Raw genomic sequence first — 19,137 nt, forward strand, 5'->3', positions numbered from 1 at the left:
GAAGCCCAAATGGAGCTTATTGGACTAACAAGCAGCCTTACTTCAAAATACAACCCCGCAGAGTTCAGCTTCTTGTGGTTTTGTTGGGGCTCTGAAGTCCAGATCTTGACTCATTTGTTTATGAATGGATTGGCAAAGAACTGGAGGTTTGAACTGCCACTGTCGCTATTGGCAACAGCAATCTGGACCCCATCTAGCCCAGTGAAAAACAACAAACACGTTAAAAGGACGAGGAGAAAGAGAGAAAGAGTATGCGAGACACAGCCAAAAAAAGGAAAAAAAAAATTTTGGAATGGGGTCAAAGTGTCCCTCTTTGGAAACAAACATGGAAGTCTCAGTTTCTCAGGAAAAATAAACTACCGCTAAAATCAGGTGTGAAAGAGGTTAAACACATCCAATTATCAAAATACACACTCTGTATCTTTCAACTCAAAGAAGACAAGACAAGACTTCTTCTTTCCGTCATTGTTTCCTTCTGGCATCACCACATTTTAACAGTTTCACTACTGATTTGGAGTTTGGGATTAAACTTCAAAGACTTCACTACATTACTCATTAGATGTGCCAAAGGTCCATAGAAATGCATTGGCAAGAACACTATACAAATGTGAACAAAAGAACTGTGGAGTTACAATACTTATGAAATTACACAGTGCTAAGTATTTAACATCTTAAAATCTCCTTAAGTTTATTTGTGTGTCGACACAGTCCTGTTCCAGAAATGTTTTACACCAGATGTCCTCCCTCTCTGTTTATTCTGTCCGAGTACTGGAACAAGGATTTTGCTTGTGTTGTGACTATGACTGTCAGTTTTGCAACTAACTGTTAATTTATGTAGTCTTTCACTTCTGCTTTTGGTATTCTTATTGGTAGGTGACTTGTTCCTGCTATGAATGCCATTTTGAGGACTTTCGACTTATCATACATTTTTCTCTGTCAAAGAACTTTTTGTCAATCAGTTATATTCCCAAAATATTAGTAAAATTGTCTGGTTGTGTCCAACAGATGACAAGATCCTTTCATGCTAACAACTTTGCACAAATGGCACAAAAGCAGCAGAAACAGGAGGGAGGAGGGAGCTGAGCTAAATAGCATTGGTGCATATTCGCCTCTAATTGAGAGAGAAAATCTGAAGGCCTCACTAGCTGTAATTAGAGAGCTAGCACTGCCCCAGATACTGTATGAGACTGGGGATAACGCCCTACATTACAATTTGTCTAATTCCGTCCATGTAATCAACACCTTCCAGTGATAAACATTTACTAAGACACCAGTATTGAATTTAAATAACAGAAAATAAAGCAACATGAAAGCGCATAATGGGATTTGAAAAACTATGGAGACAAATGGGCTCAACCTGGGTTCTTCTTGCACATAAAGTTTGTATATCTCAAAGTTAAGTTGTTAGATTGTTCATCTTGTCTGAAGGATTAGCTGGTACATGAGGTATCTTGCAATGGCACAAACTCCTTCTCTTCTGACCTGATAAAATAAGGGACATAATAGTATAGCAGCAGTGTTTCCCATATGGTGCCACCCTCCCATAGTCTAAAATTCTCCCTCATGGTCTAAAAACAACCTGGACTATATGTTGGCATAACAAAGTTTCACTACGTTGCTCAGTGTATTATCATAAACTAAGAAAAAAAATATAGGCTTAAAGTGACATTTATACTCCACAAATTGATTCAAATGAGTATTATTAAGTATATATTAGGCTATTCTAATAAAACTAATTTGTACCAAAACCAAATAACCAAATATAGCAGTGTTTCTCCAACTGTGATATATGGGCACCTCTGCACTCTGAATACTTGTTTTATTGTCGATTTTATAACTGTCTGTTTTATATGAAATCTCTTGTCTGTGTTATGTTCTTGATGCCTCTCAGCCAGGTCTTCCTTTAAAAAAGAGATCTTTGAATTGTAAACCTCCTGTTTGGATAAAGGTTAAATAAATACATAAACATTTAGAAACAAATCTATTAACAATTTTGTTCTTTTTGGGGTGAATGTTTTTAGAACTATGTGGTCCATGATTTATTTTAAACCATGCTTACCGCTCATTTAGGCTTGATAGAGCCCGAGTTTAGATCTGGTGGTACTTGAAAAAGCAAAATATTATCGTAGGCGGTACTTGGTGGGAATTTTGAGAACCACCTTAGTATAATTCATCACAATATTTAAACATCAAGCTTAAATTGGGCAATACTGAGTAGAGGTCTCCAAAATTCTGTTACCAATAAATAGTAATGCAAAAACTGCTAAAGAAAAAAATGCTAATCTATGAGTATTTGCCCAAACTGAAGATTTCAGAAACTCATAGTAGTGTGGACGTTATGGTGCCGTCAGGATGGGGGATGAAAGCTCTGGGTGGGTGTGAGTTTGTAACACATGTGAGCTGTTAGCTGCTGCCGCGGTGCAGACCTCTTATTAGTGTCCTCCATGTTTGAACATCTGAAAAGGAGGGCAGGGGGTACACAGTTTATGCAGCTCTGGTTCAAAACAAATCTTGTAGTATAAGCCATCCACTAAAATAAACACTCATTTGGATAAATACTTGAGATTTATGTAACCGCTAAAAGCTTCAAGTTCTAAATTTTCCAACTACTGTGAGTCCTCAGTGTTGTTGACATGTTGAGTCTCCATTGAGTGTACTATGGACACAATTCAGAACAGTTTACACAATATTTACTTATTATCATATTTCCAGTAACTTGCTTTTAAGTTACTTTCAGATATAAGTGAATCATATAAACAAAATAAATAAAATTTATGCCATGGAGTTGTTTCAAAACATGACCAGTCTTTACGCAGCATCTTCACATGATATTGAGGCTATTTATCAGCAAATAATGAGAGCTAAAATAGGCCTATAACAGTCAAATCCATGCATAGAGAAAGAAGAGTGCCTCTGCTCTACTCGACTTTAGTGCCCTCTAGTGGGCTTAGTGCCGACCTTTTTTTTATTTATTTATTTATTTTTTTTTTCAACTAGACTCATTTTAGGTTCTTTCTCCAAAGCAAGTATTGAAGGACTTCTGAATCCAATGTTGAATATCCCTAAAACAACCAACAATGTTACAAAGAGGAAAATATCTAGGATACATGTTCTAACAGATGACTGTTTGGCATGCATGGCTAACGAAGCAACAAACCTTTTAACGGTCACACATCAGTAGCTGTTGTTAATAAAGATGGGTAAAATGTATAAAGTGTTTGGCCTAACTCTTTAGGATGTGCACCTAATTCAGGAGAGACATATCTTGACACACCTTATCACCAGCTCTGAGTAAATAACGATCACTGGCCTCGTGCCTCCACGAGCGGCAGGTGAGGCGTGACGTCATGGTGATACCTTCGGACTCCTTCAAGTAAATCCATAAAGGTGTGTGTCAGGTGCAGCCCGCTCTTACTCCAGAGACAGGTCTCACCGCAAAATACTGAAGAGGGAACTGTCTGCGGGGAATAACAGAGGCCTAACATGCAGCACGGGGTTTGAGTGACACCTGCCGCACCAGGATGTACCCCAGCTCTCCCACCAGAGTCCCGCCGCAGCCCCTGTCTCTGAGCAGTCCGTACATCGCCCCAACCTATGAGTTCCCCGCATATCACCCTCATGTGGACCCCTCCACGAGCGCATGGAACCCCTACGCCCCCAGGGACGAGTATCTGTACAGCCTCCATCAGGGGTCAAGCCCCGGCACGGGACAGGTCAACTTCACCTCACACGAGCTGAGCAGCACCCCAGTGACTGCAGGAGGGGGGGTCTTCAACAACTACAGTTTTATGTCCGGACAGGACCCCTTTATATCCAGAAGGAGACCTCCTGAATCACCCAGGACCCCAGCTGTTCTAGGTGAGAGACTTTATTATATATACTTTATTTTACACACACACACACACACACACATATATATGTGTGTGTGTGTGTGTGTGTGTGTGTGTGTGTGTATATATATATATATATATATATACATACATATATATTATATATACATATATATATTTATATATGTGTGTGTGTGTATATATATATATATATATGAGAGAGAGAGAGAGAGAGAGAGAGATAAAGATATAAAGATATAAATTTACAGTATATTGAGATTTATTTATATTTTCATGTTCAAAAAAGGCACTGATGCATTTTTCCAGTGTACAAACTGAAAGTGGGCAGTGCTTTGTGTATAATTTAATCACATCCTCTTTTACTGTCACTGTTGTCTTTGGGGTTTTGCGGGCAAAGACATGACAGATGTACTGACACATTTTCCTGTTAAGCTTATTTCCTCATATATACACACGCTGCACTATCGAGACATAGTCCTACAATACACACACACATTCATCAAACACGTTGCCTCTCCCTTCCGCCAGCCTGTGAGATGTCAATGCAAAGCTAACAGTGGTGGCCATGGAGTCTGCAGGCGTTGCTCCCCACCCTCTCTGTCCACTGGGAGGGTGACAGGTCCACCAGATAACACTTAGAGACTGCTTAAGCCAAGCTGAACCACAGACAAAAATATTAACATTTTGTCATCTCATCTACTCCTTTACCTGGATCGATGCTGTCACCGGTTGAGATTTGCGATCAATAACTCTGAGTCAGTCCCAGGTCTTTCTCCTAAGTGTGTGTGGACATGTGTCAATGAATAGCAGCCTGTGTAAATAGCTATGTAAACTCCACAGACAGAGATAAGCCCAGCCACTGATGCAATGCAGTGGTGAGTCTTTACATTAGTTATAGTTAGCGTGATTAATTTGGTTGATGAGATTTTAAGTGGCGCCTGAACTTGACCATGGCTCCAGGCGTCTTTGGTTTTCTTCAGGTCTCACAAAACACTGCTCATGAGTCACTGAAGCAACGATAGTAATGTTTGTGTAACTGGTAGTGTGTCCTAATGCCCGATCTTTGTGATTCAGGGGGGAAAACTCGCACCAAGGACAAGTACAGGGTGGTGTACACGGACCACCAGCGCCTGGAGCTTGAGAAGGAGTTTCAGTACAACAAATACATCACAATGAGGAGGAAAAGCGAGCTGTCACTGGCACTCAGCCTCTCGGAGAGACAGGTGAGAGAAATACAGTACAGGATTAAACTACATCAACTATCTTTATAAATAAAACAAGACACTTTGCAGCTGATGTCATGAACATTCCCCGGGTGTGTGATGCTAACTGTAGGCTCTGCTCTGTCTGAGGCTTTGTTAGACTTTAATCTATGCTTCATTTTAACACAATCTGACATAAAGAATTGACTTAGCTGGAATCACAACAGGTGATCTGATTTGTGCTGTTAAACAAGTCTTTCACACATAAAATGACTGTCTCAAACTAGCTAGCATTAGCCAACGGTTTTTTATTTACTCACACTCGACATTTTTTCTGAAAATCAACAAAGCCTCAGACAGAGCAGACCCTACATCACTATGTGAACGCTCATATTGATCACAAGCTCCTGAAAATATGTTGTTTAAATCCATTTTGTGTTTTTTCTTGAGTTTTCAGACTAAAACTTTTTCACAGTGTTTGCTAATGTGTGCACTGTATCACCATGGTCACTCATTGGGTAATATTACACCATTATAGATATGTAGAAAACCCCCTTACATGATGTCACTGCAGAGTATTGATAACATTTCCTATATTTCTTCATAACAGTATTAGGGAAGTTCATTTAATAGGTTAAATATATAAAATATGTTTTTATGGCCTTTTGACCATGTTTTAATGGTGGTCCATCTATCAATCAATCAAACCTTTTTAGGTCTTTGTATATAAATTTGTACAGCAAAGTACTTTAGAAACCCACATTTCCTTTCACGCAACACCTCTACCCTCACAACTTCCGGAACCTACACAACTACAAAACCCCAAAATAGTCATATGCACTGTCCATTACGATAAGCTTACTTATATTTCTACTGATTCATGCAAGTTAGAGTAGTCCTGCACTATCATTAATAAGACTACAGGTTATACATGTTGGGGAAAACAATGTAATCGCAATTTTTTTAATATAAAAACATGTGAATGAAAAACTTGTATAGGAAATGTAACATGTTGATAGCCAATGCCAATGATAGTAAATAGCCAATGCCAATGCCAATGCCAATGATAGTAAATAGTTAGACTAATTATTGTTTGATGATGCAGCTACCTTATAAAAACTAATGAACACATATTAAATACACATTCAATTTATAACAGGTAATCCAGAATTGCTACTTAATTCTAGTCAATAATATATCCAAATGGCCTACTTCAACATGTACATAAAATAATGCATTACTTTAAATGACATATCTTGGATTGTTTTAAAATCCAACAACAGGGGGTCACAAAATAGTCAGTTTTATTTATTGTTATTTTGGTCCCAAATTTGACAAAATTTTGATACAGAATGGGCATTAATTTGCAAAACACAGATGCTTAAAGAAGGGCGTCACCCTTAAGGGAAAAACAAAGGAGGAGGAAGTAGCTAGGTTGTAATCAGTAACTTTTTTAATAAGCAGTGTGACAAAACCACAACTCACCATTGCTGTTTCAAAAAAAAAAAAAAAAAAAAAGACATACTGTGTTAAAAAATAGCTTTTTAATTTTAACACTTCACGTTCACTAACATGCTATTCACTAACCTACTAAGCCCTGCTCTTAGTAAGAATTCATGTTTTTCAAGGTATTTTTAGCAATAAACGCATGCGAGTTTGTAATGCCATACTGTGGAACATTCAACCAAAACAATCTTTAGTGCATCTTTAACCAACTTATCTATTCTATTTTCCAGATAAAGATTTGGTTTCAGAACAGACGCGCCAAAGAGCGAAAGATAACACGGAAAAGACAGCAGCATTCCCAGCAAGCGTCCACGACCACGCCCACCCCTCCTGCACTGGGTGGGCTCACGGACACCCATATCTCCGCCAGCCCACGGCAAGACATTTTATCTGACACAGTGTCAGAGGAGTACTAAGTAAAAATGGCATCACATGGACTGGCAAAGCACTGGATGTCTCTTTTGTAAACTTTTTTATTATAAAACACAAACATGATGAATTTCCATGACATAATAAGCACGTTTTTCTGAACAAGCACGGCAGTCCTGTTGCACTGATCACAATACAAACCATATAATATTAAGACATCTTCAGCTATTAATAGATATAATAACATGCACACTTTACAACTCTGGTATTTCTTTCTCACTTGTTGAAAAGAAAATATGCAAAAAAACTAAAACTAAAAAAACAAAACAAAACTGCAAATTCTTCTAAGCGCTGATGCTGGTGTTGCTGTTTTTGAATCATTGTTACAAACAAGGAAGTTGCAGCAAAAAGTTTCCATACTACTAATCTTAGATATTTTGATAACTGGCCACATCCTGACTCTAGCTGTGTTACTCAATCACATGCTAGACAGAAATAGAAGTTCAATATGTGCCTTTTATGTATGTTTTTGTTATGTTAAAAATTGTGAACAGTAATGACTAAAGTAGTTATAGTAAATGTGTATGTCTGACAAACCAACTACAAAATGAGGGTTTAATGAGGATAGGTATGATATGAAGTAACTTGTAATGTTTTTAGCAATTAAAATGTTAACCCTTTCGATGTGTATCCTCAAGTCATTTATTTTTGATATGGGTTAATTTTTATTCTTTACAACAAAAGTTATATAAAATGATGGTTAATTAATTCCAGTATCCTGACACTAGCACACCTCATTAAGGGATATCACATGGTTTTATACTTTTATAACTGTGGTGTGGCAGGTCACATGAAACAAGCAACAGGACCTTGCATTTATCCAAACTCTGTGGGCTAACTGATCATGTTTTATTTTACTAATTTAACTATTTCTCAGAACTGTCAGAGATTATTGCTATCAGTGTTTGAAAACCAAGTAATTGATGGGATCCCAAAGGGCGCCCTATAATCTTATAATCTTAGGACAAAACACCATCGCACTTGGCGTCTGCTGTCAATTATTTGCTTGTGTCAGAGTTCAGCTGCACTTGGTTTGTTTGAGGACACTCCAACTATCACGGCAATAAACACTTTATGGTCCCGGATTACCTGAATGATGGTTAAAAGTAATCAACCTTTGACCTTTAAATCAATTACGTAACCACAACGGTTGTAAAAAAAATGAAAGTTACATTTTTGGTGAGAGTGGCTATTTTATCACATACATACAGTGCTGACAAATGTGATTTGTGTTTCACAAGTTTATTTAAAACTGTTTCCATTTCCAAGTAAATACCCTTCTTAAAACCACTTGCATAAGAGTATGCGTATATATTTCAAATTTCGTAGTTAAGTATTAATATGTGAAATCACCTAACAACATAAGGTATACTATATACTGTACAAAACAGAAAAGAAACTATAAAGAAAGAAAAAATACACTGCAAAAAGTCATATCTAGACAAGTAAAAAATGAATTAAATAAAGAAAACTTTACTTGATTTGAGTAGATTCAATTTGATAAGTGAAATTATTTACTATTGGAATAGGGTTACCATTGGTATTTTTATTGATTCAAGCTACATAAGGTTTTGTTTCTTATTTTAACTGGAAAGATGTGTTGTTTTTTGTATTTTATGCATAACAAAAAGCCTTGTTCTATTGGTAAATATTTTTTGCTTACCAACTGAAATTTATTCAAATCAATATCAAACTTTCTTAATTCAAGTCATTTTAACATTTTTTTTTTTTTTTTTTTTTTTTTTTTTTTTTTACAGTGTAAAGATAATATAAAAGAATGCCAACCTCTGCCAAGATACAGATCAATGGCAAAAATCGGATACCTGGACAGGCTGGACTCACAATAAATTATAGTCAAGTTTAAAAAAAAATACATAATTTTCAGCTGATAAATCCACAAATCCATAATTTCTAAAGAAGTCGGTAAATTGTTAGTGTCTGTTGTACAACCGGAGGATCACCTACGGACCTTGGCATAAATACAAGCATTATCCTCCTCTACAGAAACAACTGGCCCGTGGTTTGAAAATTTCACTTGGCCATATTCAACTTCCCCTTCAGACGCACGCTGTGGTCTTCTGTCCGGCTGCCTCAAAACCCTCACGTCTGCATAGGTCAGTTCCTGATCGAGTTCCTCGTCTGCAACAGTCAGACATAACATCATCAAATTGCATTCCATGTGAGGCTTCAATATTTGACATTAATTAATATTAACTGAATTGAAATTACAGTTTGAATAGATGCAATTTGAAAAGAAGCTGACAAAAATATATTGTAATTCTGCATAAAAACTGCTAACCCTGAAGTTTAATAATAATGGGTCAGTCTTATATAGCACTTTTTTGGAGACTCAGAGATGTTCTGAAATGTGATTCCTGTATTCGTTTGACAGTCAAAAATCAGTGTATGTTTGAAAAATTGCCTTTAGTTATGTTTCCCAAATCTTTTAGCCCTAATGTCATGGTAATAGTACTACTACTACTACAGCTTCTAACAATGTCTGGGATTTTTATTGCATTTACAAAAAAAATTATAATAATGAATAAGTAAATAAGTGAGCATTCACAAGTTCACTATATGTCTACTCAGATGGTACCTGGGAAAGGGAAGGGCTCATTTAGTTTGATTACAAATACCTTTAGTTCAGCATGATAAAATACACGCGTTTATTTGCATACCTCTTTTTTTCTTGCGCTTCTTCAGGACACAAACTATTACCATGCCAATAATCAATACAACCACCAGTGAACCAGCAATAATGGGCAAATAAGTAGTGGGCTCAAAATCTATCAAACCAAAAAAGCAAAGTGTGAGAGAACACTAAACAAAGTCTGAATACAAAACAAAAATCAAAATAGTTTATTCACATTAGTGTGGGTTAGTATTGACTTACGACTGTACAAAGAGCCACTAGTAGTACTTGGGGGACTGACTGGTGCACTCAGACTGGTGGATGGGGTCTTACCCACGGAAGAAGTGATGGAAGCGACTGTAGTTTGTTCGGTGCACAGAGTGTTATTGGCTTTATAAACCCATTCTGATATCTGTGTCCCATTTAATGTGCAGTTTATGAATATGTATCCTACAGACAGAAAATAAGTGATAAATAAAGGAAGTTAATCTAAGGAAGTGTTAATAGTTTGGGTTAAAATGAATTAGACAGAAAGATATGTATTATATAGTTAGATCTTTTTAAATGTTTGTTTGTTTAAATGTGTCTTGAATATGACAATTGCCAAATAACAACTAATTAAAAAATAATCTAATATTTTGATATGTTTAAACTCACCACAGTTGGTAACATGACTCTCCTTAAATTTGTGACTGACGTTGTTTTTGACGGAGCAGCGCAGCAGTCCCTCTGTGTTTTGTCTCAGGGTAACAACGGTTTCATTGTTTTTGGAGACAAGTTCAGAGTCTGTGAGATTTTGTCCATTTAGAGTCCAGCTGTACTCAGGATTGCCCCCTCCCTGAGCATCACAGGAAACCCTCACCTCTCCTTTGGACACACACTTAAAGTCTAGGAGCAGAGAGGACACTGGGACTGCAGGGGGAAAGCAAAACAGTTTAAAATGATGTCTATAAATGAGTTCAATATAGGTAGACAGAGAAATGTTTTATCTACCTTCAGTTATTAGTTGGTGAATAATCATTTTAGTTAAATGTCCATCCTTATTATAAAACTCCAAACTGTATGAATCACTGTCGCTTTTTGTTAAGTTTTGTATTTGAATTATTCCAGTGATGTTATTAAAGACAAGTCTATCTGGAAACTTATTTGTTCTAACTGCATTATTTTTCCATTCAAAAATATTTTCTGTATTCTTTTTCCATATACATCTGGGTGTCGTTGAACCATTGTCCATCAGTTGGATCTTTATGGTTCCTCCTAGAGCCCCAAAGCAACGAGTGAGGTTCACCCTGGCGTCACAGAAGCTCTCAGCAACTGCAACAGTTGAACCTACAATAAATACACCTCATTTTACAGACTTCACTACTTAAAGCACAAATAGGTTAGAAGAAGCTTATCCATCGATCAAAACCATGTTATCAGTGTAGTTTGTTGTATCTTTATTTTACTCAATCTATAAATTCCACACTCAATCAAACATATAAAAATCCTACCTGTTGCCTGAGCTTGAGCGATGTGGAGCAGCAGCAGCAGAGCACACACAGGTCCCATGTCTTTATGTCCCCATCACAGTGAGACTTCTGTCCTCAGTGGGTCCTAAGAATCAGTGTTTAAGTTCAAGAGGACGCTATTGTTTTAGACGAAGGAGGAGAGGAAGTGTTTTTGCTTTTCACTTCACTTTTCTCACGAACCACTATCAGCTCTATCTTCTAGAGGCTAAAACAGGCACATTTTAAAGTTAAACTAAATTTGGATGGATGTCAGTGGTTAGTTTTATTGAACTATAACTAACTGTGATGTTCACTATCATTTATAAGTTCATTTGTCATCACTCAAACATTTTATATTCATAATGTAATAACAACAAATGCACTGTGTTTTATTCAGTATTTAATTTCAGAAAGTAATAGGACTATTATTAACTTAATTCTTGTGCATTCCAATGTCGGGTGTTTAAATGTTCAGTTCTGCAATACTCAAAGTTCAGTTTTGTTAAATTAATCAACTTTTATCTGTCGCCCTCTACTGACAACACACAATTACAACACAACCCAGGATTATTTTAGAAAGTCATTTTGAGATAAAACAGAATTATTTAGATCTTCAGTCACACGTGTTTTAATAAGATACTGTTACAGTACACCATTATTTTTGTCTTGTCTTAATAAACATCCATAATATTGTGGGTAACGTGGTTAAAAATACCATATATTAAGTTAGAAACAGAACAAACAAAATGCACACACCATTAAAAAGACAATGTATAGTAGTCTAATAACCCCACAGCAAAGACATTGAGGCAACTGGGCTCAAAGTTGGTGGTCAGAGAAGTTCTTGGTGCAGATGGACAGTCACATCTCTTGTGAGTCAGCCCCAGGGCAGCTGAACAAGGAGCTTCAGAAAAAGCACCATAAATAAATAAATCGCATCACTGTTTTTTTTTATAAGTACATGTACAAGTTGTGGTCACTTAACTTCCCGTTTCCAATGAAAAACCATAACTTGATGGTGTTACTTGACTGTGCATGTCTCAATAACCACACCAAATATTTTTAAACAGTGTGAAAACTATGTGACAAAACTTATAAACACATAGATGAATACATACACATACCAAACAATTCTTCATTGTGGGGTATTCAAAAAGTTGACCAAAAGTAGAAAAATAATCAACTTCTGTAAATATCTCAGCACTGCAACATTAATAACATACTTGATATAACTGTATATTAAGGCATAATTCAAAGTTTACAAACTGTCAAGTCTTATAATGAATGAAGATACATTCATTTCATATTTAGCCACTGATGCATACAGGTAAAAAACAATCTGAAGCTTGACTTTTGTTGTGACTGAAAGTGTTGGTGTCCAGTCTCCACAAGGTTTGGCTGCTGTAAAAACTTGACATCAACTAAGGCTCCTTATCTGCAAATACAGATTCAAACAGGTCAACTGTATTATATTATCACAAATCACATCACAAATTAATTTACTTGTTACTAATCATTAAATGCACATGAACACTTGCATACCTCTTCTATTGTTGCCTTCATGACCCAGATGAATACAAGAGTTATCAAAACAAACACCACTGAACGGATAATAATAGGCCAATAATCTGTGGTTGTAAAACAAAAGAAGCAGAAAAAAACAAAAACAAAATCTGAACACAAAACAAAAACTAAATAGTTTATTCACATTAGTGTGGGTTAGTATTGACTTACAACTATACAAAGAGCCACTAGTAGTACTTGTGGGACTGACTGGTGCACTCAGACTGGTGGATGGGGTCTTACCCACAGAAGAAGTGATGGAAGCGACTGTAGTTTGTTCGGTGCACAGAGTGTTATTGGCTTTATAAACCCATTCTGATATCTGTGTCCCATTTAATGTGCAGTTTATGAATATGTATCCTACAGACAGAAAATAAGTGATAAATAAAGGAAGTTAATCTAAGGAAGTGTTAATAGTTTGGGTTAAAATGAATTAGACAGAAAGATATGTATTATATAGTTAGATCTTTTTAAATGTTTGTTTGTTTAAATGTGTCTTGAATATGACAATTGCCAAATAACAAATTAAAAAATAATCTAATATTTTGATATGTTTAAACTCACCACAGTTGGTAACATGACTCTCCTTAAATTTGTGACTGACGTTGTTTTTGACGGAGCAGCGCAGCAGTCCCTCTGTGTTTTGTCTCAGGGTAACGATGGTGTTTTCATTGTTTTTGGAGACAAGTTCAGAGTCTGTGAGATTTTGTCCATTTAGAGTCCAGCTGTACTCAGGATTGCCCCCTCCCTGAGCATCACAGGAAACCCTCACCTCTCCTTTGGACACACACTTAAAGTCTAGGAGCAGAGAGGACACTGGGACTGCAGGGGGAAAGCAAAACAGTTTAAAATGATGTCTATAAATGAGTTCAATATAGGTAGACAGAGAAATGTTTTATCTACCTTCAGTTATTAGTTGGTGAATAATAAATTTAGTTAAATGTCCATCCTTATTATAAAACCCCAAACTGTATGAATCACTGTCACTTTTTGTTAAGTTTTGTATTTGAATTATTCCAGTGATGTTATTAAAGACAAGTCTATCTGGAAACTTATTTGTTCTAACTCTATTATTTTTCCATTCAAAAATAGGTTCTGTATTCTTTTTCCATGTACATATGGGTGTCGTTGAACCATTGTCCATCAGTTGGATCTTTATGGTTCCTCCTAGAGCCCCAAAGCAACGAGTGAGGTTCACCCTGGCGTCACAGAAGCTCTCAGCAACTGCAACAGTTGAACCTACAATAAATACACCTCATTTTACAGACTTCACTATTTAAAGCACAAATAGGTTAGAAGAAGCTTATCCATCTATCAAAACCATGTTATCAGTGTAGTTTGTTGTATCTTTATTTTGCTCAATCTATAAATTCCACACTCAATCAAACATATAAAAATCCTACCTGTTGCCTGAGCTTGAGCGATGTGGAGCAGCAGCAGCAGAGCACACACAGGTCCCATGTCTTTATGTCCCCATCACAGTGAGACTTCTGTCCTCAGTGGGTCCTAAGAATCAGTGTTTAAGTTCAAGAGGACGCTCTTGTTTTAGACGAAGGTGGAGAGGAAGTGTTTTTGCTTTTCACTTCACTTTTCTCATGAACCATTATCAGCTCTATCTTCTAGAGGCTAAAACAGGCACATTTTAAGTTTTTAAGTTAAACTAAATTTGGATGGATGTCAGTGGTTAGTTTTATTGAACTATAACTAACTGTGATGTTCACTATCGTTTATAAGTTCATTTGTCATTACTCAAACATTTTATATTCATAATGTAATAACAACAAATGCACTGTGTTTTATTCAGTATTTAATTTCAGAAAGTAATAGGACTATTATTAACTTAATTCTTGTGCATTCCAATGTCGGGTGTTTAAATGTTCAGTTCTGCAATTCTCAAAGTTCAGTTTTGTTAAATTAATCAACTTTCATCTGTCGCCCTCTACTGACAACACACAATTACAACACAACCCAGGATTATTTTAGAAAGTCATTTTGAGATAAAACAGACTTATTTAGATCTTCAGTCACACGTGTTTTAATAAGATACTGTTACAGTACACCATTATTTTTGTCTTGTCTTAATAAACATCCATAATATTGTGGGTAACGTGGTTAAAAATACCATATATTAAGTTAGAAACAGAACAAACAAAATGCACACACCATTAAAAAGACAATGTATAGTAGTCTAATAACCCCACAGCAAAGACATTGAGGCAACTGGGCTCAAAGTTGGTGGTCAGAGAAGTTCTTGGTGCAGATGGACAGTCACATCTCTTGTGAGTCAGCCCCAGGGCAGCTGAACAAGGAGCTACAGAAAAAGCACCATAAATAAATAAATCGCATCACTGTTTTTTTTTATAAGTACATGTACAAGTTGTGGTCACTTAACATCCCGTTTCCAATGAAAAACCATAACTTGATGGTGTTACTTAACTGTGCATGTCTCAATAACCACACCAAATATTTTGAAACAGTGTGAAAACTATGTGACAAAACTTATAAACATAGACACACGCATAGATGAATACATACACATACCAAACAATTCTTCATTGTGGGGTATTCAAAAAGTTTACCAAAAGTAGAAAAATAATCAACTTCTGTAAATACCTCATAACATACTTGATATAACTGTATATTTAGGCATATTTCAAAGTTTACAAACTGTCAAGTCTTATAATGAATGAAGATACAGGTCTGTACTGTATGAATCACTGTCACTTTTTGTTAAGTTTTGTATTTGAATTATTCCAGTGCTGCTATTAAAGACAAATCTGTTTTGAAAAACATTTGTTCCAACTGTACTATTTCTCCAGTCAAAAACTTTTTTGTTGTTCTTTTTCCATATACATCTGTGTGTTGTTGAGCCACTGTCCATCAGTCGGATCTTTATGGTTCCTCCTAGAGCCCCAAAGCAATGAGTGAGGTTCACCCTGGCGTTACAGAACCATGTTATCAGTGTAGTTTGTTGTATCTTTATTTTACTCAATCTATAAATTCCACATTCAATAAAAATAACTCATAAAAATCCGACCTGTCTCTATGTCCACATCACAGAGAGACTCCTGTTCTGAGTGGGTCCTAAAAGGAAGTGTTTCTGCTTTTCACTTCACTTTTCTCACATCCAGTATCATTATATAAATATATATATAAAAATATAAATATAAATATAAATATATAATATATATATATATATATATATATATATATATATATATATATATATATATATATATATATATATATATATATATATATATATATACATACACACACACACACATACCCCTTTACATTTTTTATGCTGACAGTTGAGTATTATTTAAAAAGTAAAAAGTACAGTGCGTACCTTTCTTTCTAGGATACATATTATATTTCTAGTATATCACCTGCAAGTTGGCTATTATTTGCTAATTATTTCTTTTTCACACTGTATGTTGCTTTTTTTAAGTCACTTTACTCAGTCATTAAACAGAGGTCTAATGATTATTTCATAATGTGGCTTTAACAATCTCCAGTTTACAGTCAAAATGCAAAACTTGCTTCATAACCTGCTTGGAACTCATAAGATGATTACTTAAATATCACTTACAAATTTAAGGGACTATTAAACATGTATACATATTATATTTACTAGGGGTGTACATTGTTTTGAATCAGACGATCCAATACATATCATGATATGTGTTAGGTTTATCTAGACATTCAAAACAAGAAGAAAGACAAGAGATTAATTCAGTTTTTCTCATGAGGAGAACGGGCAGAGAGTGGGCATCAGACCAACAGTCTCCACACGTTCTGATGACTCAAGGCCGCTCTCCTCCTTTTATTTCATTAGGAGGCCCTAGTTACAGAATGATAATTCTCAAGGGGAAGGGGAAACAGCAAAGACATAATAAGAAACTGATGCAGCTATTCATAGTTCAAACACATAAAACATGATTAACAATCAGGAGGTGCCGTAGGTATAGTCAGACACCATCATAACTCTTGCATGTGTGACAGTGGGAGTTGGTTTCATGTGAGGAATCATCTCGAGGTTCACAAGAGCGATAGGTCACTGCACACAGGTGTTAAGAACAAAGAGGTTATTCATATTCATACAAATGATTGGTACATTATAAATCAAAGAATTGTAGTACATAAATGGTTAACTCATAGGTCTAGAATAACACACAAGCATTTAGCAAATATGGGATAATAGAATTATTCTGACATTTCCCTCCTGTTTATCATATATTTGCTAACGAAAAATCAATTCATAACTACTTCTTTCGATTTTCAGTTATGATTTCATAGTTAAGCAATTATATATTTACACTCGGAGGTAATGTTATTTTAGTCATGTATTTCTGTGTCATGCTCAAATAGAAGTGAGAGAGCCAAGGAGGAGGAGTCCCCAATGTATGAATCATCACCAGCCAACAAATGTGCTTGCACTGCCTTATCGTCAGGATATGGGGCAATTGCAGTGGTGATTAGTCTATTGAGTAATTCTCGGATGCAGGGAATACAACAACATCCACACAACGTCAATAAACCGGCGAAAATGGCTACAGAGATCAGCGCAGAGGACACAATGGACTTGTATTTTCCAAATACGTCCATCCAGTCATCCCACATGGACTGGTCAACACCAGACTGCTCTTTAAGGCGCTTGTTAAGGGTCCGTAGGCCTTCAATGGTCCTAGTCAAGCTACCATCAGATGCAGTGTTGTTAGGGATGAAGGTGCAGCACTGGTCACCAAAAATCTCACACACAGATTTCTCAGCGAGGAGCATATCTAATGCGATACGATTTTGGAACGCCATCAGAGAAGTTGCTGCTAACTGCTCATGCACTGCCTCAAATCCAGCCTGGGTGTAGTTGCCTAGTTTTTGAACATTATAATGGATGTAGTTAATTCGATCAACATTTTTATTTGGTGTTACCGGAAATATAGCAGACAAAATTGGGAAACTTTCAAAGCCTGAGGCTATTTGATCCGCTAACTTGTACTCACTGGGGACCCCCCTCGGGACTCCTATAGCATCAATATATGTCGGGTCAGAATCTCCTTTCCATGAGGAGGATCTCTTATTTCTAGCCCATGGTTTAGGTAAGATGTTAGACATTTCATGCAGTAAATGTTTATCAGGGAGGAGATGTATGGTCGTGGGCAGCAAAAGAGACACTAAAGCACAGTGTCCTATCACATTTCTTGGCAATCGATCATAAAGTTTATCTTTGCCACACCACCACCACACATCGCCTCGGGACACAGGCTGAAAGTGGTTGCTGACCTCGAAAATGTCAACACGTCTAAACGCACCACTTCCAGTCATATTAATGCTTCTGCATACATTGGGTCTGTGTCAGCGCTATATGCCCATAAACAAATTGGTAGACATGGTAATTTGGGGTCTAGGTCAGTCATGGTCAGATTTAGGCCAGTGGAAGTTTTAGTCATTTTAAAAAGTTTACGGATTTTTGCTTTGTTTTTCTAATATTTTCCTCATATAGTCTGCTAAGTTAGCTTCTTCATTAATTTCCCATTCATTCCTAAATTGAGGTATTTTGTACGTTCTTCCAAATATTATTTGGTATGGGGTTAGGCCTGTGGTACTAGTAATGTTTATATACAGTTTGACTAAATCTAAGCACTGGGTCCATGGTCGCCCTGTTTCTTCCATACATTTTTTCAATCTGTTTTTTATTGTACCATTCATTCTTTCTACTAGCCCAGCGCTCTGAGGATGGTATGCGCAGTGATTTTTCAAATCTATGTGAAATAGTTTACCTATATGAGATATCAAACTATTTACAAAATGAGGTCCATTATCACTATAGACTTTCTCTGGTATACCAAATCTTGGTATAATGTCTTTACACAGTTAAAGTTACAATTAAGCCAACATGCTTAATTACATTTTAAACAGAACATTTTCAAACAAATCAAAAATACGGCGCCTTTAATATTTTAGCAATAGTTTAGTGTTTTATCTCAAATCAGAAGGGACCGAAATAACGGCGATTAAACGTGACCCGTATCCAATACACTTTTTATTTCAGCGGACTTCTATTTTGGCAACTTTATTTTGGCGGTCTACTTCCTGTTCGGCTGCCGCACTTTCCCTTCCTTTAGGTGCACGCGCTTTACTTCCCCTCACTCTCAGCTGCGGCTGATGTGTTTTGTCTGTAAAAACTCTCAACAAAGCTCTGGAATTTCTAAATAACGGCGTATTTCAACCGTCCTGTTAAGGTGAGTCTTTTGCCATTATGTGAATAACTCTTATTTTAAATTTGAACGGTGTAAAGTGTCGCTAGCATGTTTTATTCGACAAAATCTTCAATTACTCCTTTAACTACCTTTTAACTTCTTTATAGTATGTTTGTTACACAACATTTTAATTTATAAACTCGGTCTAACTGTGATCTCTGCCTGGATATTTTTGACCAGTATTTGGAATTGACATTTTGA

At 36.3% G+C, this 19,137-nt stretch overlaps 2 protein-coding genes across 12 annotated transcripts; one reads left to right on the forward strand and one right to left on the reverse strand.

The window, feature by feature from the left end:
- Positions 1-3,262: 3,262 nt before the first annotated feature.
- On the forward strand, positions 3,263-7,608 carry cdx1a (caudal type homeobox 1a). The gene is made up of 3 exons (XM_020922019.2): positions 3,263-3,858; positions 4,926-5,074; positions 6,790-7,608. The coding sequence occupies exons 1-3, from the start codon at positions 3,522-3,524 to the stop codon at positions 6,973-6,975; spliced, it is 672 nt and encodes a 223-aa protein (XP_020777678.1). The 5' UTR covers positions 3,263-3,521; the 3' UTR covers positions 6,976-7,608.
- Positions 7,609-8,211: 603 nt separating this feature from the next.
- On the reverse strand, positions 8,212-14,236 carry LOC110157654 (CD166 antigen homolog). 11 transcript variants are annotated; one of them, XR_008632965.1, is made up of 11 exons: positions 14,077-14,233; positions 13,577-13,912; positions 13,238-13,495; positions 12,845-13,033; positions 12,653-12,738; positions 11,114-12,545; positions 10,614-10,949; positions 10,278-10,532; positions 9,882-10,070; positions 9,667-9,774; positions 8,212-9,127 (listed from the first exon to the last, which is right to left on the reverse strand). XR_008632965.1 is itself a non-coding variant. In XM_055159247.1 (6 exons), exons 1-6 carry the CDS (start codon positions 11,169-11,171, stop codon positions 8,946-8,948), a joined length of 1,113 nt encoding a protein of 370 aa, XP_055015222.1. In that variant the 5' UTR covers positions 11,172-11,272; the 3' UTR covers positions 8,212-8,945. The 11 variants fall into 11 exon arrangements, 4 of the variants coding, with proteins under 4 accessions (XP_055015222.1, XP_055015221.1, XP_055015223.1 ...); XR_008632963.1 differs by having other exon boundaries at positions 12,653-13,033; positions 13,577-13,897; positions 14,077-14,236; XR_008632964.1 differs by having other exon boundaries at positions 12,653-12,952.
- Positions 14,237-19,137: the final 4,901 nt, after the last annotated feature.

Source organism: Boleophthalmus pectinirostris, unplaced genomic scaffold, assembly GCF_026225935.1.
Source record: "Boleophthalmus pectinirostris isolate CB_2022bp ecotype Guang Dong unplaced genomic scaffold, ASM2622593v1 HiC_scaffold_23, whole genome shotgun sequence".
Lineage (NCBI taxonomy): Eukaryota > Metazoa > Chordata > Actinopteri > Gobiiformes > Gobiidae > Boleophthalmus > Boleophthalmus pectinirostris.

What these genes read in the sequence shown, in the direction of transcription:
- cdx1a (XM_020922019.2), top strand. Translation starts at nt 3,522, where the DNA reads ATGTACCCCAGCTCTCCCACCAGAGTCCCGCCGCAGCCCCTGTCTCTG. An exon ending in CAGGACCCCAGCTGTTCTAG is followed by an intron (nt 3,859 to 4,925) that starts GTGAGAGACTTT and finishes TTTGTGATTCAG; the next exon opens with GGGGGAAAACTCGCACCAAG. An exon ending in TCAGCCTCTCGGAGAGACAG is followed by an intron (nt 5,075 to 6,789) that starts GTGAGAGAAATA and finishes TCTATTTTCCAG; the next exon opens with ATAAAGATTTGGTTTCAGAA.
- LOC110157654 (XM_055159246.1), bottom strand. Translation starts at nt 11,171, where the DNA reads ATGGGACCTGTGTGTGCTCTGCTGCTGCTGCTCCACATCGCTCAAGCT. An exon ending in CGCTCAAGCTCAGGCAACAG is followed by an intron (nt 10,950 to 11,113) that starts GTAGGATTTTTA and finishes TATTTATTGTAG; the next exon opens with GTTCAACTGTTGCAGTTGCT. An exon ending in TCACCAACTAATAACTGAAG is followed by an intron (nt 10,533 to 10,613) that starts GTAGATAAAACA and finishes TTCCCCCTGCAG; the next exon opens with TCCCAGTGTCCTCTCTGCTC.